Source organism: Hetaerina americana, unplaced genomic scaffold (assembly GCF_022747635.1).
Source record: "Hetaerina americana unplaced genomic scaffold, ioHetAmer1.1.p SCAF_7, whole genome shotgun sequence".
NCBI classification, from domain to species: domain Eukaryota; kingdom Metazoa; phylum Arthropoda; class Insecta; order Odonata; family Calopterygidae; genus Hetaerina; species Hetaerina americana.
This window is the reverse complement of record NW_027287316.1, coordinates 56,835,020-56,858,555: the sequence shown is the minus strand read 5'-3', so window position 1 is coordinate 56,858,555 and position 23,536 is coordinate 56,835,020. Positions and strand designations below refer to the sequence as shown.

At 35.6% G+C, this 23,536-nt stretch overlaps 1 protein-coding gene across 1 annotated transcript in view; it reads left to right on the top strand.

Moving 5' to 3' along the window:
- LOC139696714 (salivary peroxidase/catechol oxidase-like) overlaps positions 1–22,664 on the top strand; it is a 34,509-nt gene extending 11,845 nt beyond the window's left edge. The window contains exons 2-18 of the mRNA XM_071595550.1: positions 560–931; positions 4,235–4,427; positions 4,925–5,085; positions 5,721–5,869; positions 6,710–6,844; positions 10,032–10,126; positions 10,249–10,461; positions 11,953–12,149; positions 14,352–14,571; positions 14,835–15,032; positions 15,114–15,270; positions 15,548–15,704; positions 17,164–17,334; positions 17,770–17,977; positions 20,301–20,406; positions 20,543–20,968; positions 22,128–22,664. Coding sequence (XP_071451651.1) covers positions 560–931; positions 4,235–4,427; positions 4,925–5,085; positions 5,721–5,869; positions 6,710–6,844; positions 10,032–10,126; positions 10,249–10,461; positions 11,953–12,149; positions 14,352–14,571; positions 14,835–15,032; positions 15,114–15,270; positions 15,548–15,704; positions 17,164–17,334; positions 17,770–17,977; positions 20,301–20,406; positions 20,543–20,627 — 2,817 coding nt within the window. The 3' untranslated portion in view covers positions 20,628–20,968; positions 22,128–22,664. The remainder of the gene's footprint in view (positions 1–559; positions 932–4,234; positions 4,428–4,924; positions 5,086–5,720; positions 5,870–6,709; positions 6,845–10,031; positions 10,127–10,248; positions 10,462–11,952; positions 12,150–14,351; positions 14,572–14,834; positions 15,033–15,113; positions 15,271–15,547; positions 15,705–17,163; positions 17,335–17,769; positions 17,978–20,300; positions 20,407–20,542; positions 20,969–22,127) is intronic.
- The last annotated feature ends 872 nt before the right edge of the window (positions 22,665–23,536 follow it).

Here is a 23,536-nt window from a genome sequence, read left to right as displayed (position 1 = left end):
AATACTCAAGAATGAGTACAATCAACTTGAATTGGGAAGGATTGACCAACAAAGTGCCATTCAAACTACAGCCAAAAATCCATAATTACTGTCTTTTAATCTATCAGAATACATGCATGTCAACCTTTCACACATGAAACACAGAATGAAAAATGACAGGAAATAGAAAGCTGCTAATCAAAAATGCTCTGAGATCAAATAGTGTCTTGTTTATATCAGATGAACTGTGCATTTTTAGGAGGTAAATATTTATTCTATAATGATGATTAATTAGGTGTCCATCCCATACGCACTCACACAAGGAATTAAGTAACCACTAGAAATATTTTCCTCTCTGAATAAGGAAGTACCTCTGGACAGTTACCTAGTGTTCCATCACTATCCAGTTTACATTTGCACTAGCAACTGATGAAATATGTTTGTTATAGAAAAAGGAGAGGAAAGATTTGATACAATTTTGAATGTAACAGATGAAATATACAGCTGATTAACTGAACCAACACCATTAAAATTATTATATGATGAGTTAAATAAAATCAATCAATTTAACCCCTGACAGCTTGTACGCCAGCAGAATATTCAGTTGCAACAGCAGGAGATCCAAGGCCAGCTACAAGACCTTGCACTCCGTCATCAGGCTGCCAAAGATTCAAGAAACAATGAAAAAGTGATCCTACTTGAAGGCACGAGGGAAAAGTTATTGGATAAGTTGCAAGAGCTGCAGGAAGAATTGGAGAGGTTGCTCCGTGGCTCGAGGCCACCACCTAGGCCACAAAATGTACAAAGACCACGAACCACAAAGAAACCAATTCAAGAGAGGATCACACCACCACCAACCAGAAAACCAACTCAGCTACCTCAAACTACCCCACAACAAATACCCTTCCAACCCCAAGAAGAAGTTTTCGAGATACCAGAGATCCAGCATCAGGTAAAAGAACCCATTAATTCAGAAAATGTTGAGCAAAAGAAGGAGCCAGTGGGCCAGGTAGAAACAAATGAACCGGAGGTGCCTAACATAAACTCTGAGGTGACCAATTCCACAGCTGACCTATTCCTAGCCAATGTGTCCTCAATTTCAACAACCACTGTATTCCCTACACTAAGAGTCAGGTTACTGAAGGATCGTCTCAGACAACGGCAGAGGAAGCAATTGCAGCAACCAGAGTTTTTTGATCCAGGATCCTTCCTGGGTGTCTCGCCACCACGAAACCAATTTCGCCAGCCACCTCATACATTCAGCTTTGCCCCATTTGATGGTACTTTTTTGCCCTTGGGTCAGACCTTTCAGTCCTTCAGCCCAGGTGAGGTTCCACAGCGATCATTTGAACAAGTAATCCGGACACTGAGCCAACCAGACCGATTCTTGGGACAGGGTCCACAGTCAACTGGTCAAGCATCAGTTACAGTAATAAGGGTGCCACAGACATTCAGTCATGCAACACAGTCCTTTGGTCTGGAACCACAGTCACCAAGCCAAGCGCCAGTGCCAGAAGACCAAGGGCAGCGGTCATTCTCCCAGTCTTCTGGATCTTTTGGTTTAGTTCCCCAGACATTAAATCGGGCAGCCCAGTCATTTGGACAGGGTTTTGGTCCTGCATCACAATCACCCGGCCAAAGGCCACAGTCATTTAGTCAGAGACCACAGACACCAGTGTTCAGTGGCCAGCAATTGTTTTCCCAAGTGTTCAGCTCACCAGGTACAACATTTGGCCAATCACCCCAGTCATTTGGGCAATCATCCCTGTCAATTGGGCAAGGGTCACAGCCATCAAGTCAGGCTCCAGGCCAAGGGGTCCAGGGGCAACAACAATCATTCTCTCAAGCATCTGGGTCATTCAGTCAATCGTTTCAATCATTTGGACAATCATCACAGTCATCCAGTCAACTACCATCATCATTTCTGGAGGAAACAGTTCAATTTTTTGAACCATTTTCATCCATTGAATCATTTGAGGTGGAGCAGCAGCCAGTTGAATTACAGGTGGGGCCTGCACAAGGTTGGTGTCTGTTGTGACTGAGTGCATGAGTTGATTGAATGTGAGAGTGTTTTGTCTGTATTGTGTTGAATCTTTAAACTGCCAAAAAATGTATATTATTAAAAAAGAGAAAAATCTTAATTGAACTAAGCAGATTTATCCCAAATAAGCCTAGAAAAATTTCTTGTATCTTAATATACCTTGCTTATCATAATGAAAAATTAACAGATTTTCTGCATATTTTTAATAGATAGGTATTCATTAAAAAACTTTGGCGCTACCAACTAATATTACAGTAGATAGTACAGATTTATACAAGTTGCAGTAAATCCTCATTAATAAGAATCTCAACATGCCTATAAAGGAGTTTGGGTTAAAAACAAATTTCACAGAAGTTAATAATGTTAATAAAGGAAACACAAAACTATGAGCAATATAAGTTTTAATGTTGGCTCCATGAACGACATAATACAATATGCAGTACTTGGACTGGAGATGAATGCGCCTTTACTTTCTTTTACCCATTCTAACAACTGAAACATACAAACTTCTCAGTGGCTACTCCTTCAAAAGTTTTATATATACCATACAAATGAGCTCAGTTATCAATGCACCTAAAAATTAATACCTAGTAAAATTAGATAAACCTGAATAAACACCTTCTTCATGCATATGTTTTTATCCAATGCAGCAATATGATGTTTGACTGAGGTTATGCATATTTTTATGAAGGTCCACCCAAACTCACTTCTCAGACTCGAATGAACTGTTCTCCCTATGAAAATACTGTTTACTTCCAAGAACAAACAAAGATCAACATGGAAGCAGGTGTGCATTCTTTGCATTAAGTGAGCAAATTAAACCAAGAGGCCACGAAATTTTCATGACTTATACTCAAACCAAAATTTGTACAAAATGAATAAAACTCCACAAGGCAGTTGGTATAGGTTCTTGAAGGGACAGTAACTTGAATAGGTTTATCATAATATTTTGCTTAAGTGAGTTCTAATTAATGAGGATTTACATTTTGATCCCTTGAGAAACTCATAAGTTTTCTGTTTTTGTCTCATGGTTTAAAAATTGTTTTTCTTCTGAAATTTATGTTAAGAAATGTTAAATATAAATGCACCACTCTATAATTTATTAAGTAATTTTTGCATGCTATTTATGATTTAACAACTAATTTTCTCAAATTATTCGCTATAATACATTATTTCTGTAACCAGATGAACTAGACTGCATGCTTCTGAAAGATTTGGCTGAATACGGGGAAATTTTTCCCCGATTATAAGGATGGTAATAAGTGTGTTTACACATAGATCTGGAAAGCTTATCTCTTTTTCTCAGATGATTAAATGGAAATAACGCAGACCCTCATTTTAGCGACCTTATTATGACTTTCTCCCCAATATACTAAAACTGCCCAGCCAACTATATCGGTACAGGTTGAAATATGATATAAAATAAATGCTCTCAGTATTTCAATTCCCCATACATATTCATTGGGAAAACCTTAACCATCTCCTTACACTGCTAAAGTTTCTCATGAGCAAGTTCTTCTAGATTTTTATATGGTTGTCACAAAATTTAAAATTTTCAAATGTCTTTGGCTATTATGCACTTAGGTAGAAGGCACATGTGAGAGTATCCAAAGAGAGACAACATTTTTTAATTGAGCACAACCAACTCATAGAGCATGCTGCAGCTATTGAGCTGACATGCTTGCAGTTTAGACAATGAAGTAACATTTTACCTGTTTCACCATGTATTAATCTACAAGATACATCCTCTGAAGTGAGCATGTACACAAATTGGCCATAAGAATAGTGTCAAAGTGGCAACAAAAGAGCAAAAAGAATGGCATTCCCCAATATTTCTGCAAAGTTGGTGAAAACTACACTGAGGCATTTCAATTTCTTCACCAAGATAATTCTTTCATCCTGAAAATCATGAAAACTCTATCCCAAAGACCAGCCAAGTTTTTCAGAAACCATGATGCATCTTGGTTCATACATGTCTCTACCATGATGAGTCTTGGTTACAGATACCAAATTTTTCACACTTTGATGATGTAAAATATATAATAAGGTGTGTACATGGAAAATAAATCATTGGAATTTTTATTTTGGTGTGAATGAACATATATGCAACTTACCATTGATATTACTTTTTTTAATTATAATGTAATCAATGATCAAACTTGGCTACTCTTGAAACTTTTACCTCAACATTTATTAGATTTACTGTTCCTATAGGTTACTAGAGCACCCCCACCGTGCACCACTGTTGATGGTGCACCTGGAGAGTGCAGACCTCTTGTGCAGTGCCTAACATTTTACCTTGAAATAACTACACTGAGTAGGAGCCGATGTCCCCTGGAGGTTGGCTCCGATGGCTCCCAAAGGTTGGGAGTTTGCTGCCAATTTAAGGGACAGACAGTTCAATTTGGTATGAATGACTTCTCCCAATATTTATAATAGAATGTCTATGACATCAATGTCTCCATAGCACCATTTGAATCTCAACAGTTTTATTTTAGTATAAGAAGCACAGAATATTTGTGACATGATCACACAGCACATCTGATGTTTTTTTTTGTTGTACTTTTAAATTTTTCAAGTAATATGGGTTCCATGAGTCATTTTTTCAACAATTCAATCTTTCTACTTTAAAGAATCATGAACTTATTGATCACAATCTATTAAATGGTGGTGCTATATTATTCCTTTGGTGCTAGAATTAAACTTGGACAGCTTATACTTCAAATTGAGTCATGCTAGCAATTCACTTGTGCAGAGCATTCTAATTTTCTTAAAAGGCACTTTAATGGCTTAAAAAAGCATTTTTAGACGTAATAGGGCTGATTTTTTAGTCGGCTCAGTTTGATTAGGGCAATTTCCACATTTTTCTAATGCCATAAAATATTTTTTTCCGTAAACAAACAGAGCAACCCTTAGACAGACGCAACCAAGGTGTTCTACTACCTCCTCCACCTCCAACTGTGGTAATCCCACAATTCACCCCACAACAACTATCCAGTGCTGCCAATGATGCTTTGAGAAAGCTTCAAGAGAGAGTTCAAGCAACAGCATTCATCTTCTCGCAGGTATGGAAGCACCTTATATAATGACTCCAGGGCTACTGAGAACATTTTCATTTAGGTTTCATGCTAGTAAATAACTTATGATAACAATGACTCCTTATTTATGTTACCAGCATTCCTCCAGTCCTATATATATAATTTATGTGGACCTTTCATTTCTTTCAAGAGCATAATCAATTGGCTGGACATTCCAAAAACTTTTCAGACCAGTAGCAACCATGATTACAACATATTTTCCAATTTAAATTATATTTTTCATGGCCATTAATAATCAAATATGTCACTGCCCACATATAGCAGTGATATTTTTTATTAAAATAATTGCAATTGTCATATTAAATTTTATCTCTCATGTTATTCATTTCCTTAAGAGGTCGCATATCTTATAAAATTAACCTCAGCAAAAGAGTCAATAAAAATATAGCACAGCTTACTTTCACTTACAGAGGAAAAATTAATTAATTAGAGTGACCATTACATTTTTAACTAACCAATGTAAAAAAATCCTTTTTACCTTTGATAGTTTAAGTATTTTTATCAATTTAGAGGCATTCTAAGGAATATTTATAATTATACACCTAGACTGATATCTCATAGATGGTGAAAGCAGAGTATGTTTACCATTGTGTCTTTCACAGGGTGTGTTTGTACCACCCATCCAAACAGCGCCCTCCCCTGTGGGAATACACCAAGAGCGTTTCTTTGCACTTACACCAGGCGGGAATACAGTCCAAAAGGCAGAGGAAGGCCAGAAAAATGTGGAAGCATCAGTAAGCCTAGTAGAAAAGTAAGTACTTACAATAAATTTGGTAGGTTAATGTTGTAACATGTCAGAAAGATGGTATTTTTTAAATCTACAACACCTAGGGGCCAAGCAAAATAAATTATTTCTTGCCCATTGTAATTATTTTCCACTTGTAATCATGAAAGTTTTCAATTGGATTTCGTTGATCCTGAATATCCAAGAACAAAGATAATAGCCTTTACATTAAAACTTTCAATTATTCCAATAGCTAGATCTTCCAAAAATCTGGATCCTGCAGTATTTTACTCAGGCAGGAATCAGATCCTGGTTTCAAGCATTATAAAAGTTTTCTTCCTTAAATAATCAAATCATTCACACATTTATTTTTTCCAAGTTTTCTTGCAGTAATAGTAATAGAGAACAGTAATGTATGCAGAATTTGCTGTTAAAACTATCACATATCCTGCATAAAAATATTAATAATTTAGTTTATAATAAATCACATGTCAGCATATGAAAGGGAAAGTAGAAAATTGGACATTTAACATTCAAATTTAAATTTAAAGCTTAATGAAACTAATTTATGTGTACATATGTTTTCGCGCGTGTGTGTGTGTATGTATATATATATATATATATATATATATATATATATATATATATATATATATATATATATATATATATATATATATATATATATATATATACATACATACACACATATGTGTGTATATATATATATATATATATATATGTATATATTTTTTTATATACACACACATATAATATTCTGGAATAGATTAATGCTGCATCAGGAATTGGCCTCTTTCCAGGGAACATTTACTTTGTCACTTTTTCGTTCTTCTTCGTTTATTCTAGGTTTAACCTGACTCCAGATCAGGGAACATTTGCCCTTCCAACATTCAGCTTATTGAACACCATTATTGGAGACACCTGCCCTAGAAGACCTCAATGTCCCTCTGTAAATTCTGGTCTTCAATTCACAAAATACAGGTTTGTGAAGTACAACTTAGTATGGATCCAAAAAGCGATTTTATGCGAATAAGCAAATTTAGATAGACATATTCTTATCAATTGTAGATATAATTATGAAGCCTATAGGCTTGCATATCTAAATCCCCTTTATGCATTACAAAATGTTTAAAATCATTAATATGAAATATATCTGCCATTTAATTATTCGACCAGAAACTTTAAAGTAATTTATTATTATTTATAAATATTAAAGATGTTCCATTAATCTTTTCATCCTTGTAACGCCATAAGTCTGAGACTATTTTAATCAAATCAATGTTTGGGACATTGCACATGCCATCAAATTAAAACAGCACAGAAATTTGAAATAAATAAGTAAAAATAAATTATCCTGAGGTAGCCAGAATATTTAATATGGAAGAGTAATGAATATTGTTTGAAAATTTATTTATTTAACACTGTGCCCCAAACTTCTGCTATGGAATACCAGCCTTTACCTTAGGGACATAAATGTGGAACTCTATTGAATTGTATGAACCTTGCTTCGTATGGTAGCACTGACCATTTTTATAACTATTCTATATATCCTCTACAATTATTCTTTGAAGTACTCTAAAAATCTTTCCAAAACACAGGCATTTAAATAGATTCATACATATAATAAACGGTTTATTCCTTACATTAAATAATGTAAAATACAGAAAAACTTAAGAATGATACCCACACTGAAATGCTTTCTAAATAAATGTTTCTATTTAGGCCAAATATTACTAGCATAGTGCTGTTTTGGTGAATGAACTGCCTTTGATAACTAATTTCCAAGAACCCTAACTCGCCCTATATATTGCAATCTACAAATTTTCAAAACTATGGTTAGTATGTGCTCAAATATATGTCCCAAAAAATTACATTTTTTTATTTATTGCAAATTGCATTAAGAAGGTTTCTCAGAATGCATGATCAACCTATATTACATTATACAACGCATTTTTACCATGTTTGAATGAGAAATACTAATCATAATATGTTGTAGGAGTACTAAGCACTTTTGAAAAAATTGCTTTAAATTTCCATAAATTTATAGTAATCACCCATACCTGTGAGAAACTGCATATCCGTCATGGTTAATATTACGATGGGCCTACTCGCTTCAGCCGGGGGTTCATTCTTTTTCGAGTGCATGTCAAGGGCGAGAGCGCAGGAAATGGGCCAAGTTCCCCATTATCACCTTGATTTTATTCCAGCAAATTTATTTAGCATACGAAAGCAATTCACATGGCGTTCTTTTTTCGAGCTAATTGGAGAAATGCATGCTTCTCGTTGCCCATTTCTTCCACATCAATGTGATTCCACATTTAAATGCTATACTACACTAGGAATGATTCTCTAAGTCACATGCCGTACAAATAACACATTCGTGAGCGCTCTGCTCTTTCAAAAGCAAGGATATCACCAATAAAACTATAAACATTTCATCTCGCAGTTACTTTTCATTATATTATATAGAGAGAGAAGAGGTAGAGTTCGCGCCTTTACTTATAATCGTTTAAGACGCCTCTCTATCGAATTCGTATTATGTAACAATTGAGCATCGAAATGTTTAATTATTCATAAAACATTTTACTTTAAAAAGTCAATTGTAACGCATTCGGTGGATTTGATTAATTTAAGGAATAGGTATCTAATTAAAAATAACATAATAGGAACTTATTGTGGTTCTTATGAAAAATAAAACCGTAATTCTTCGTAATACTTTGTGTAACCCTCAGGAGCAACGAAAAATTTACTAATGCTCAAATTGAAGTTGATTTATAATTTTTTCATCAAAAGTCATGACATATAACGTCAGTGGTATCCATACGTCGAGATTATTATCATTATACATAGAGCAATTTAAGAAAGGCTAGTTCCTCTCCATTTCCAAGCCTCTTTTCAAACGCATCACTTTTGTATTTAGTAAACGGAGCTTAATATTTCCAGAGTTATGTCCCAAATTAGCTAAAAGCACCATCCATATTTGAACCTAGAACGTGATTTATCAGTATGTTTCATACTGATAAATTTATCAGTATGTTACACTACTAATTTGCTCTCACTCCAATTTTATTCTTTATATTGTTTATCTTTGTTTCCTTTTTCACACATGAAGAGATTCACATTCAATTAAATTTGCAGTTCTCCTCCTAAGAGAAATTTAATTTCAATTCATTTAAACTCTTTTCCCATTTTTCACAAAGTCCACTCGCTGTCAACACCAGCTAAAATGACACCAGTTTCAGCTCATGAAGTTATAGTTGAAATGAGTCACTATCATCAGTTAGGTATGCCAATTAAAGTTGAATAGAGACATAATTGGACTCTATCATTCTCAGCTACCAACTAGGTTCTTGAAATCCTTATGTCGTCATTCTCTTAGGTTTTTTCGTTCATCCGGTAATGCACACTTTCCTGAGTTACTTAACTTTTATTTATTCCTAATTCCTATGTTTTGTTGCCACTTATGCTCATATTTAATGACTGTAAATATTTAGACCAATATGACTTTAGGAAATGTTGATGTCAGGATAGTTAGGTGGACTAGTTCCCGGTTCCCCTTGTGGTTTCCCAAGAAGATCTGGCACCTGAAAAGTCAAGCAGCTTAAGTGAATCTCAGGCTGTTCAGAGGCATCAAACCCATGCCCTGTAGTCAATAGTTCAACACCCTACCCACTGGATTATCACATCCATGAAAACCTAATAAACCACATCAAAATTCATTTTTCCTATGTAGTTAACTTGAGCAATTGTGATCAACACTTACTCTTCAACAATAACCCTAAGTGAATTAAAATATGTAGCTAAATTATATTCATGTCTTTTAAATATTTACCGGTTTTAGCTATGCTTCAATACAACCATAGGTAAGAGAAGCACTCTCATAATGTGCAAGGAATGGCGGCAGGAAGATGACAAATTTGACAGGGGAAACTATGTACATCATAAGAGAAAGAAAGAAGAAGAGAAGCAAAGTTAGGCTCATTGTTATGATAAAATCAGTGTAATACTGCCTGTTGAATTGCTTCCTTTGCCAAAGTAATCTTGCTGTAGGAACAAACACTGCTGATTGCCCCCCACTGCTTTAGTCGAGTCGAATTCCTATCAGGAATGTTATATATAGGGCATACCTAATCAATATTACAAATAAATAGCATGTGCATTTCTACAGGAGTTCAGATGGCAGCTGCAACAACCTCAGAAATGGAGAATGGGGAAGTTCCAATATTGCTTTACAGAGGATCCTTCCTCCTAAATATGGAGATGGTAAGTTCAACCTGAAAAATTCTTTCAAATTTATATTTTAAATAAACAGCTCATTTCACAGCAGAAACCTGATCCTTTGGTGTTACTACCACATGTATTAAAATTTTTGACTGTATCATCAGGTGTGAATTCTCCCAGGGTTGGTGATGGATTCTCATCAGCAGAGGCAAATCGTGATGGTGGATCAGATGGACTTCCTGGGGCACGAGTTGTCAGCTCCCAGTTTGCAGGAGCCTCCTCTCCCAATGCCGATTCTTCCCAAGAGCACACCTTGATCCTCATGCAATGGGGACAGTTCCTCGACCATGACCTCACTCACACACCTATCTCGAGAGGTAATGTACCTTGCTATATTTTATATACTGTAATTGACAGCATAATGTATGCATTGCCATATAGGATGTACCCAACTTCAGGACATATTCAGGAAAAAAATTTTTAGTAGTGAAATACTTACACTCTACCTTGTATATTGACCCAGATACTGGAAATAGATAATAATGTCATTTGCACAACTAATAATATTTTGGAGTGAGGTCAAGTAGTTCCTTCTGGATGTCTGTGATAAAATTAGCCTACATTTGTGATTCTAGAGGGCAAGATTAACCTTTGGAAGGCTTGACCTTCGTATATAATACACTGAGGTTATTTTTTGAGCCATTAATTAAAAAATTATGTCCATAGTATTTACTATCAAACATGCTAATATGTGATACTAGATACTTTTTACCAAGGCTATATCCCAATGAGAAATTTAGTCTTGGGATCAATCATAAACCATGGATTTCAATCCCAGGATTACTATTTCAATCCTGCAATCCAGTAACAAAATCCCAGGATTTGAAGATCAAAAACATTCTTTTTATAAGCATTTAAATTAATATTGAAGCAGGAATGCATTTTGTTAATAATTTTAACTCCTGTAAAATATTGCTAGCTGGACATCTCAGTCAGCTCAGCATCATTCAGCCACTAGTTAAATATTCAATCAGAAAGGCTATCATTATCATAATATTCTGATTTTTTTATTGTCAGATAGTGACTGATTTTTTCTAGTGAAAGAAAAAAGTTTGTTTTAGTTTTCAGTTTGATTGATCATCATCTCTTGAAAAATATACTTTAATACCACACAATGGTCAATCATAAAGTATGGAAATTTGTTACTTCCTCTTTATATTAAATAAAATTTAAGACATCAACCTCTTGCCACTTGAATATTTCATGCTTTGAGGGCATGCTAGAGGTTATATCCTTATAAGAAAAGAGTGTTATTTAAAATCACTCAAAAAAAGAGCAATAGCCAACTCCTTTATCAGTGAAAAGGATTATCTATACTTTAGAAATCCACCCCATTTCACTTTACCTACGGATGTAAAAAGTGTTCATAGAGATTATCAGTAATGTACCTATGTTCCCGGAGGAAAACTTCAGTTGATATGAGATACCTTGGACCAAATGTTTTCAACTCTTATCAGTAGGGAAATGGACAATTCAAAGTGTAACTATCTCGTACAGATTAACTACAGAATAAGTAGGTTGTGAGAGTTGTCTAACCACAAGGGAGGAAACCAGTTTTCACAATCTATTTCCAGATATTCACACATTGATACAAGATGCCTGTATCAGCTCGGAAATGCCCTTGTTCAGAAAAAACTGATTTACATACATACTTTTTTATCTCATTTCACCGTTTTTTCCTCAGGGTCATAAATCCTAACTCCATCTATTTGAAGTTGTGACATCTGCTCTGTTGGGGTTTGATGTATATCAAAGTAAATGATTTATGTTAGCGCACTTAAATTTTTTCCTTGTTGGCACTAAAATAGGTAACAATGGGGGCATTTCATGCTGTCAAAATGGGATGGCTATATCCCACTCATCAAATTTACGGCATCCAGACTGCTATCCAATTGCAATACCGGGAGATGACCTTTTCTTCAAGCAGTTTCGGGAAAAATGCATGGAGTTTGTGCGATCACTTCCAGCTCCTCGACCACAGTGTAACTTTGGTCCAAGAGAGCAGGTAAATTTACAATTACTTTACACTAACAATTGTTCAATAAGCAGAAAGTAGTTTTGCCAAAATCTTAAGGTTTTCAATCTTTCAATACTGCATTGCTATTACAGGCTGTCTATTGTCTCCTATGTAGCTGCATGCATACCAAAGGGGATAAGAACTAATAGGAAAATGGACATGCATTTCATGAAATGTTTTGTGCCTGAAAGGTTTAAATTAATTTTTTTAATTGCTTGTAACTGGTTGAGATATTTCAATAAAAAATAAATCAATAGCAATATGATTAATGATTAATACCACATCTAAACTACATATGCACATTACTCTATTAACTCCAAGCATTCTTGTGTCACCCCACAATGTAAAGTTTGTAAACTATCATGAATGAACTAATATAGCACTAAATAGGGCTTAACTTCCACCATGATGCCTTATGCAACATACATAATCAAAAAAATAGAATTCCATCTTCCAAGCAATTCCTCAAACTTAATCATCAAAGCGATTTCAAACCAAAAGGTATGTATACTTGATTCAAATGCCAGTAATTAGATGTTTTAGTGCCCACCTAATTACTAGACAGCTCCATTCCAGGTAGTAATAAAGAATTGTTTTCTTCCCACTTATCCTTATATCCCAATCTCCTTCGTTGCCCAGCTTTCTTTACACTCCTCTTCCCTTCATGTGACCCAAACAACCCTTCAAAGCCATCTTCCAAAAGATTTTTAATTCCCTTTGCTCATCAATCAAACCAATACCTGGCCTCCTGTTTTCTTATTCATTTCCCTGCAAATTGGAACCTCGCTTAATGAGCCCCTCACATGGCAAGTAATTCGCACATCGAGTACAAATATTGATCAGGAAAATGGCTTGCTTAACAAGTTACTTTTTGTATAACGAGTGACCAGGAGAGGGTAACTCTCACATTTGTTGCGTGCCTGCTACTGCAGTTTATATCTAGCACTCGTTTCCTTCCTTTGCGTTTCTAGTGATCACACATTTAGTCAAACTTGCGTTTTAACATATTAATGGTGCATTGAAATGTAATGAAATAATTGACTTTGTAATTCCACACACTTTATTTAAAAACACGACCCAGGTTTCGACGTTGAACGTCAATGATGACGTTCAACGTCGAAACCTGGGTCGTGTTTTTAAATAAAGTGTGTGAAATTACAAAGTCAATTATTTCATTACATTTCAATATGTTATGCAAATTCCGCAAAGTTACGCCTGAGACAACAAAAAAAAAATTATATTAATGGTGATTTTTTGTGCAAATTTAAATGATATTTTGAGTAGAATTTTAAATTTGACCCCAAAGCAAAATTTTTGAGAAGAAAGCCATTCAAGAATAAAAATAAAACATAGCAGAAGGCATTAAAAATAATATCATTGGAAATCGAAAACAAAGTGTGAGCATGGCTCATCTAGTATGCACATCAACAATTGGTCAATATCAAAGATTGGCCTTTTCTTCAAGAACACGTACAACTAAGGAGATAGATGGGATAGATAGAGAGGAGTGGAACAGATTACGCTCGTATAATGAGATTCCACTGCACCTCTGGGATGATGAACAATCACTGGCACCAGTTGGTAAACAATGAAATATTGCCTAGGTCGAAAGCTTTATTTGTTTTTGTATGAAATCTTAATGAAAGTGGTAACCTTATGTCAAACCTTCATCCATCAAATTCAATTCTTATAACCCTCTCTTCCATGGATGATATGTAGCAATATCTCCACCCCCTTTGTACATAACATGTTTGCAATGCACATTGAGACAGCCCCTTCTCAGTTACCCACAAAAAATGTCCTCATCATTATCAATCAAAGTACACACTTACTTGTTCATTGGTTTGAAAAAGCTATTCACTCAATTTTATCCCCACTACCACTTTATGTCTATTAGTTTCTTTGCTTTCATATCCAGCATTTCATCTTAATACTTCCTTTATATTTTAGGTTCCACAAATTAGCTGTATTTAGAAAAACCATCATGGTTTGAAGCACATATTATCTACTTTCATAACTATTCCTTCTTTTCTTAGTGTTTTCCAACATCAATCATTGCACACTCTTTGCACAACTTTTTTGCTGTTCACTCCATCTATTTGGTTTTGTCATTCCTGTGCATTATAACAAGTATTTCATTCAATATATACTAAATGCCATTAATATGTTTTCTTTTTTATGATGGACCAGATGAACCAAGTGACTGGATATATAGATGCATCCAATGTTTATGGCTCAAGTTTGTCTTCCCAGAGAAAGCTTAGAGAATTGTCAGGGGGACGCTTAAAAGTACAGCCATCAAATCCATCCAAGGAAGTGAAGCAGCAACGTAGGAGAGATAAGGGTCTTTTACCAGGCAATCGTGATTCATGCACCGATGAATTTGATGAAAAGGAATGCTTTGATGCAGGTTAGAAGAATGACTTAATTTACAGCACATCCCACTAAATGGCATACTGAAAATTTCTGAACCTAAGGAAATAATTACTCTGTCTGCAAAATGTAATGATGATATCATCTTTATTCAATGACTGCTACAAGGGTTGGCCTTATCGCAAAATATATTTCTCTCTATTATGCAATGCCTTACTTACTGTGAAGTCTGCATTATTTTTATTCAATTCATGAGTTTGGGTACTATACAACCTCCTCCTTTTGCCTTTCATCAAATAGGAGATGTTCGAGCCAATGAGCAACCTGAGTTGGCACTGATGCACACCTTATGGGTCAGAGAGCACAACAGAGTCGTCGGAATCTTGTCCGAATTACACCGAGGCTGGTCAGACGAACAACTTTTCCAAGAGGCTAGGAGAATAGTAGCAGCAGAAATGCAACATATTACCTATAACGAATTCCTCCCCATTATTTTAGGTATGCAGCGATCAATATTTCAATCAAATCATTGGCACCAGTGATGTGAGATTATTACTCTGTAGTTGATTATCTTTCCAGGGAAAGAATACATGGACAAATTCCAGCTGACTCCATTAGTAACCAGTGGGGGTAACCACACTCGCCTGTATGATGCAGACTTAAATGCTGGAATTACTAATGTATTTGCAACAGCAGCATTCCGTTTTGGTCACTCTTTGATTCAAGGAAATATACAGTATGTTTCGTTGCTAAAATTATTACTATGTTCATAAATGCTCTTGGCTACATACAAATAAAAGACTTCATTCTGTCATAATATAACTATATATATTCATATGTTACATTTTGCTCATACTCTTCAACAAATGCAGGATAAATATGAATGATTTCCATTTAGAGTTAAACTAGGAGGCAGGCATTAAATCTGTCTCTTTTCTCTCATCTGTGTGAATATTCCATATTAAAACCTATCATTCCACCTGTGGATTAATTATTATCTACATCATTTGCAGGAGTTTTACTAAATTTGGTACCGTGAAGCATTCCCTGCAGCTCTCTAAAAATCAGTTCTCACCATTCACCCTTTATGAGGAAGGAGCAGTGGATGACTTTGTGAGAGGACTCTCTACCCAAACCTGTCAACGTTTTGATCGATTCTTCACCACAGAGGTATTCATGTAATGGAAAAGCATTTAGTGTTGCACCCATAATAAGCAGTACTATGCAATCGATAATTAAATAGTATATTTAAGCTAAATAGGAGCTGAAAGAGAAAGAAAACCTGCTCTTACACAGGCCGCAAAATTTTAATCAATTACATGACTGCAAAATGCTTTGATAACTTTCAACAATTTTGAGACTTAGATGACTAGGTATACACTAATCTCAATACCATCATCACAGCATCAAATGGTTCTTTAGTTTTCCTATTATAGATTATCTCAACAGGTTTGAAACATCCACCCTCCCATGTGAAAGCCACAAATGATGTCCAGAATACTTATAGCTCAATAAATGTGGAATGAATGTTAAAAAAAGAGGCTCCACAACAGTGAATTTTCACAAGTTTTTTTATTACATATATGTTCAGATATAATGATGGTAAGATTTACCTAAATATAAGAATATGTAGATGGCTAAGTCAAATCACATTTTTATAAGGGAAATAAATAGGTTTAATTTTTAGAAAACCTATCTGTTTCGAAATTCGTTTTTCAAATCTCAAAAGCCCAACTCACTTTAAAATTCCTGTTAAAACTGTCATCATTATGACATGCTGTAAACCGCATATCCTATTAAAAGCAAGTTTAACATGTGTTAGAATACATTTATAGTACATGTATAACCATTAGAAGTCATGTATCACCTATAGGACTTGTAAATTGATTTGTAGCTGAATGGGTCCCTGATTATACAAAACCACATGTTTTGAAGAACACTTTTACATATCTCAAAACTTAGAAATAGATTTAGAAGTAGCACTTTGCATGATAATCATAGGCAAGTTTCAGGCAAAATCCCAAATCGCACCACAAAATTTTTTCATATGCATTTGTTTCAAATCCAAAACATTTTCATGGTTTTCTCTAGTTGAAACATGTTATGCACCATGGGCAAATTTGATTGATCTTGCATTGCTAAAGAGGGTAAATGTTTATGGAATGCTACAAACAGTGAAGCATAGCACTACAATCCAAAAGTTGCGATTTTAGCGACATACTGTTTAAAATATGTTCACCTCTTTAAGTACCATTTTCAATCACAAGTTCTTATTTTAAAGTTAACACTGAAAACTCAAATAATAATAAATCAGCTTTATTCGGGCAAGATTGAGACTGTGGCAGTCCCTTCTTCCATCTATCCCATAATGAGGGTTTCTAGGAATAAATACATACATGGAAATCGTCAACCTGAAGGTCTTAGAAGCTGTAGTTCACCATTAAACACAAGAATTCCCGATTGATATTATTTTGTTACCTAGTCCCTAGAACAAGTGCCAAGGTTGGCCGTTATTAACATGGCTCAGTATATTACAAAAGCGAAAGATTACACAATTCACATAAAATTACTATCTATTTTATAAGGCTGTCTACACTAAGTTCATTAAAATATTCACCTTTAATTACAGCTTACAAATCATCTGTTCCAAGGAGATCTTCAATTTGGCTTGGATTTGGTTGCCCTTAATGTGCAGAGAGGTAGGGACCATGGCCTAGCTCCTTATGCAGATTGGAGGGAAGTCTGTGGGTTCAAGAAACCAACAAGATGGGAAGATCTTCTTGAAATCATGGAAAGAGAGGTCTGAATTATGAGGATACCTTGCCTTACTGAGTTACCAAAGAAGTAGTTTAAGATATCTGAATTTTAATAAACAAAGATACCACAAGAATTCAAATGCATGGCCAACCCATTAATTCTGCCCAAAAGGAAATTCAAACAAATGTTATCTCATTATTGCTTAAGGATCAAATACAAAGTCGCCCATACGTTCCTGAAAGATGTAAAATAGTAAAATAACATTTCCTTTAATTCAGCCATTATTTTTTCTTATTTATGAATCAAAGTTTATGGTTCAGAAGTAAATTAAAACTTTATCATATCATTCCCAAATGCTTATTCCCATGTCCTTTGCATTTTGAGTACTCCTATATCTTAAGGTGTTGTGAAATAATCACTCCATTACTGAGTAATATATGCCCTATAATATCTTGTTTTTTCTCCAAAACATTTTTAGACTGTAGAAGTTTTAAGAGGGATCTACAATTCAGTGTCAGAGATAGACCTCTTCATAGGAGGGGTAGGAGAGCGTGGAGGTCTAGGTGGTTCATCATCACTCTTAGGACCTACATTTACATGCCTGATAGGTGACCAGTTTGCACGTTTAAGAAGAGGTGATCGATTTTACTATGAGGAGGGAGGCCAGCCATCTTCCTTCAATGAACGTATGTATCCTACCATTTGCCAGAGAAATTTTGCATGTCCATAACAGTCCTGCGAAATGAAACAACATGCAAGAAATATTAACCATTATGATTCATCATAGATTTTCATAACATACGTCAAACTTTGAAAGTAGATGCCTTGAACTTTTATATAGCTTTCTTAATGCAGGAGTTTATATTTATTGAGACATTTTTTCTTCAATTCTCTTCAAGCTTTTCTGGCAATAAAATTGTCTACTTTCTATCATTATAATAATAATATAATAATACATTTATTTGTCCGGAGATTTGTTGCATATTCATACATACACAAATATAGGACACGTCAAATATAATTTTCACAATTTCACAATAGAAGAGATACAATATATAAATATATATATATATACATACCAATACACTAGTATAATTACATATCAATTGTTTAAGCCGGAATTGATGCATTGCGACAATTCAAGGTATTCATTTACAGAATAGAACATATTATTTTTTAAAAGGTTAAACAGCTTTTTCTTGAAAACAGGTACTTTTGTTTCATATTTCATTTCATGGGGAAGTTTATTGAATAACCTTAAGCCCATTGCTTTGGGCCCATGGGCAGTATTGTATGTCCTGACAAATGATTGGTGCAGGTCATTGCAGGTCCTTGTGTAGTGACTATGGTAATTGTGGTTGGACTTGTAATGGGAAATATTACCCTTTGCATGTAAGATGACATTAAATATATATATGCAAGGTACTGGTAATAAACCAAGTCTTTTGAAGAGAGGTTTACATGGTGCATTGCAAGGAGCATTGCTCATAATGCGTATAATCCTCTTTTGGATTTTGAAGATTATGCCCGCATGGGGAGAGGAACCCCAGAAGAGGATACTGAAAGTAACACGAGAATAAAATTCACCATAGTAAATGGATAGAAGGACCTCTAAATTTACAGAATACCTAATATTTCTAATAAGGAAGCATAGGGAGCTTAACTTGCTGCGTAATTTGAAAATATGTTCCTCCCAAGACATGTTTTTCTGCAGGATTACTCCCAGGAATTGGGTACTGGAATTTTGGGGAATGCTCACACCTTCTACATCTACTGAGATTGCAGATGAAACTTTCTTTTTATTAGTAAAATAAATCAGGCTGGACTTATTTAAATGGGGATCGAGATGGTGCGGGGGCTAACGTACTGGCTTCCCACCCTGAGGGCGCGGGTTCAAATCCCGGCGGTGTTGAATATTTTTCAGAGGTATCTCGATCCCTACTTGAGGTGCTTTGTGGAGGGCTCTTTGAGTGAGTACGGCGTCCGTCGGATGGGACGTTAAGCTGCGGACCCCTTGGCGCCTTTCGTAAAGAGTAGGCTAATGCCGACGCCGGGTTTCTCTCCACCCTTCATCCTTTCCTGTCCATCCCCTATGGCGCAAATGACCTTAGCTGTCGGTCGCCTCCCCTAAAAACTACTACTACTTATTTAAATTGGGTTTTAGAAAGTTATGAAGACACCATGCATTGAAAATCTGAGCTACTTCGGCGGCTCTTTCTGTCAAGCTGTCTACTGAGGAGGCTGATACAATGATATTTGTATCATCAGCATACAGTATTGGGTCTATCCCCTTAATGAGCTTAAGATTGTCTGGGAGATCATTGATATAGATTAAAAATAAAATAGGACCAAGTACCGAACCCTGGGGAACACCCAGTGTTACTTCTCTACCAGGGGAAACAAATTTGGAGCCATTTCTTGAGAGATCAACATACTGATGCCGTTCACTTAGATAAGATTCAATCCATTTGTAGGGGGTGCCTCTTATACCATAGCATTTCAGTTTATATAGGAGTAACTGATGATTGACGAAGTCAAAAGCTTTACTGAAATCGAAAAATAATCCTAAAGTTTCAGTTCTATTATCCAATCCTGAAAGTATTTGATTCACCATGTGATATGTGGCTGTTGTAGTGGACCTTGTTTTCCTAAATCCATGTAAAGATGTGGATAATAGCTTATATATCTCAAGATATGATACAAGACGTTGATAAAAAACTATTTCAAATATTTTCCCCAGCTGGTTTAACAGGGATATTGGTCTATAAGAATTCATTGCCATTTTGCAACCTTTCCCTTTGTATATTGGCACAATTTTTGCTGATTTAAGAGGGCTCGGGAAAATTCCAGTTTTTAGGGATTCATTAATTAAGAACAGCAGCTGATCCTTAATAGCATTAAACGACCTTTTTATCTTCCTGAAGAAAAATTTTGGGGCTCCTCTGTTATTATTGATTAAATAAAAAAATGATCACGACATCATCCAGATAATTATTAAATTTTTTTCAGGACAACTGGAACAATTACGGAAAACTAGTTTGGCAAGGATCCTCTGTGATAACTCAGATGATGTAGCAGTCATGCAGCCTTTAGCATTTTACAAAGCCACATTTCTGTAAGTGCATACTTCCATTTCATAATTTTATTTTAATCACAAGTAGGGTACATATAGATTTTGCATTATTGCCTCCAAATATGATAGAAAATGAAAGTCAAGGCAATTACTGACACATTTATTATTTCCATTACAGGAACCAGAGGGTGCCTTGTGATAGCGGTGCCATTCCCAGAGTTGATCTCAGGGCATGGGGGGATGAAAATCCTGCAGTAGCATAGAATATCATCATCCTTTCTTGAATCAGTCACAAATCATCCCTAATGCAGGTTTCAGCAACTTATCCAGCCTGATTAAGATATGAATTTTTATAAATAAAAGCATTACCATTAATCAATTCATTATTTTACCTGTTCTCTTAGGATGTCAAAAATCACTCTTATTACATGATTTCTACTTCAAATTTTCAACCAAGCCAAAATGGGAAAGTTGAAAAGAAAAACTGCGGAAAACAAAGACTGGGCTATTGGGTTGAACTGGACCTATCAAGAAGCAGCCCTGTGCAATCACAATATTTCCTTACACAAAACGACAAAAAGCATTGAAGAATTAAAATCTCTTGGTAATTAAATATATATTGATCATGAATATTAAATTCAACGATATTAAACTTTTTCTTCAATTCCATATACGAGGGTCATCCGGAAAGTAGTACCCGTTCGTGAAATAAAGACACAAAAGTAAATATTAACAAACATAAAAAATTTTATTTGAAAGAGGATACTTTAAACTACTTCTCAACATAATCTCCAAGCAAATTAAGGCATTTGTCATAACGTGTGACAAGTTTCTGTATTCCTGCTGCATAGTCCTTCGCCGCCAGCTCATTGAGATACGCGAGGGACCCATCTTGCACAAATTTTTGCATAATGCAGATGGTGTTTAACAATTTCATGAACAATTGTTCGAGAAACATTGGGAAAATGCTCACAGATGTCATCAATTGTGACGCGCCGATCGTTCCTCACGAATTCGTCAACTGAGCTCACCAGTTGGTCTGTAATGACAGACGGTCTCCCCGAACGCTCATCGTCGTGTGTGTTCCCCCTCCCCATGTTGAAGTTGCGACACCACCGCCGAACAGACGACTCGTCCATTACATTGTCTCCATACACCTCCTTTAATTGGCGATGAATATCACATGGGCGAACGTTTCTTGCATTGAGGAATTTAATCACTGCCCTCACTTCACAACTGGCGGCGTTCTCAATTTTTTTAAACATTGTAAACAATCACAGAAACAACACAGGCAATGCTAGCGTCACGCAACTTGGCTCAGAGAAGGCAGACAAGCCACTGAAGCTATCTGACCTCGTCCAGCGGCTACTCGCGTCGTCAGCACTTCATGCGGCACGAACGGGTACTACTTTCCGGATGACCCTCGTACTTCCTTCCTCCATTCCATCCAATATCCCTATCCTATTCCATCCTCTTCCTCGTTGGACTAACATTCTCCCCTCTATCAAGTCTTCAAAATCCTGTTGCCAATCAAGATGCCTAGCACCTGTTTTTTTCTTTTTCCTTAGAATTTCTCCCAGCAATCTCCTCTCCTCGTCCACCACACTTCATTTGTTCACTTCATCTTCTACACAACCATATTTCACAAGCCAACAATCACCCTGCTTCAATGACCATGTTTTTACAGACTTTTTGTGTATTACAGAGCATTGGTTAAAATACGAAGAACTTAAGGTTATTTCACTTCTCAAATTACTCCCTAGTGTCGTCATTCTGCCGGGCCACGTATAAAAATGGAGGTGTGGCCATTTTCGTGCATAGCAGAATAAAGGGGACTATTAACTCAGTTCACGTGCCTGTGAAGGAAGAAAAAACTTTTGAATGTGCAGTGTGTTTCCATGAAACTCCAGTGGGATTGCTTGTGCTCATCTCCATCTATAGATCACCAACTGGTGATTTTCATTCATTCATTAAAAAACTGGACCAACTCATTTGCTCCTTATATGCAAGCAACAGGATACTCGTGCTGAACGGCGATCTCAACTGTAATCTCTTAGTTGACTCCCCTCACAGGTCAGAATTGTTGAATCTGTTCAAAACTTATGGCATGGAATGTTTTAACAATAATCCTACCAGAGTCACTCCCACATCTGCCACCCTAATTGATTATGCTGTGACCAACTTTAACCATGAAAAAGTAGTCACAACTGTTTGCGACCTAGGTATAACAGACCATTGCATGGTGAAAATAAGTATCGATACTAACCAACCAATGGATAGTCCCAATGATAAAACTTACCCAAGGCGGCCTCTCACTCATGGAAATATGCAGCATTTTCTGCTCCTTCTTCAGTCCCAAAACTGGGACAATGTCTATGACCTTAAGTCAGTAGACGAAGGTTTCAATTACTTTTATTCAATTTTCAAACACAATTTTGAAATGTGTTTCCCAGTAACACATCATAAAATATTTCATAGAACTAAATGTAAGCCATGGCTAACTGATGAGATCCGTTACTACTCAACTATCCTTAAAAAACTTGCTTTCTCCAGTAAAAGTTCAAACAATCATGAACAAAGGTTACTCTATAAGGAATTTCAAAAGTATTACCGTAAACTGATTTCTACCACGAAAAGAACCTATAATGATAATAAGTTACTTAATTCCAATAACAAGTCCAAAACTGCATGGGAAATAATTAATGACTGTAGAGGTAAGAAAAATCCACAACTCACTCTCCCAAAACTTTGTAACCCTGAAAATAACACTGCCATTAGCTATTCATCTCTAGCTAATAAATTTAACAAATACTACGTATCAGCTCCTTGCCTAACTACTTCTCCAGCCAATGTGCTTTTAGCAAATGCACCATCGTCAATGTTTGCCAAGCCCTGTTCTGAAACCAATCTAAAAACTATTGTCTCCTCACTCAGAAACAAATCCAGTACTGGCCCAGATGAAATTCCTGGTAAAATTGTACATCATTGTTTTGAAGCCATAAAAGCACCCCTTTTATTTTTAATTAATGAATCTTTGATACAAGGGATTTTCCCATCCCAATTAAAAGAATCAAAAGTAGTGCCCATTTATAAAAACCATGGCTGTGTAAATGATTTGAATAACTACAGACCAATAGCCATCCAAAATACATTTGCTAAAATATTCGAAAAA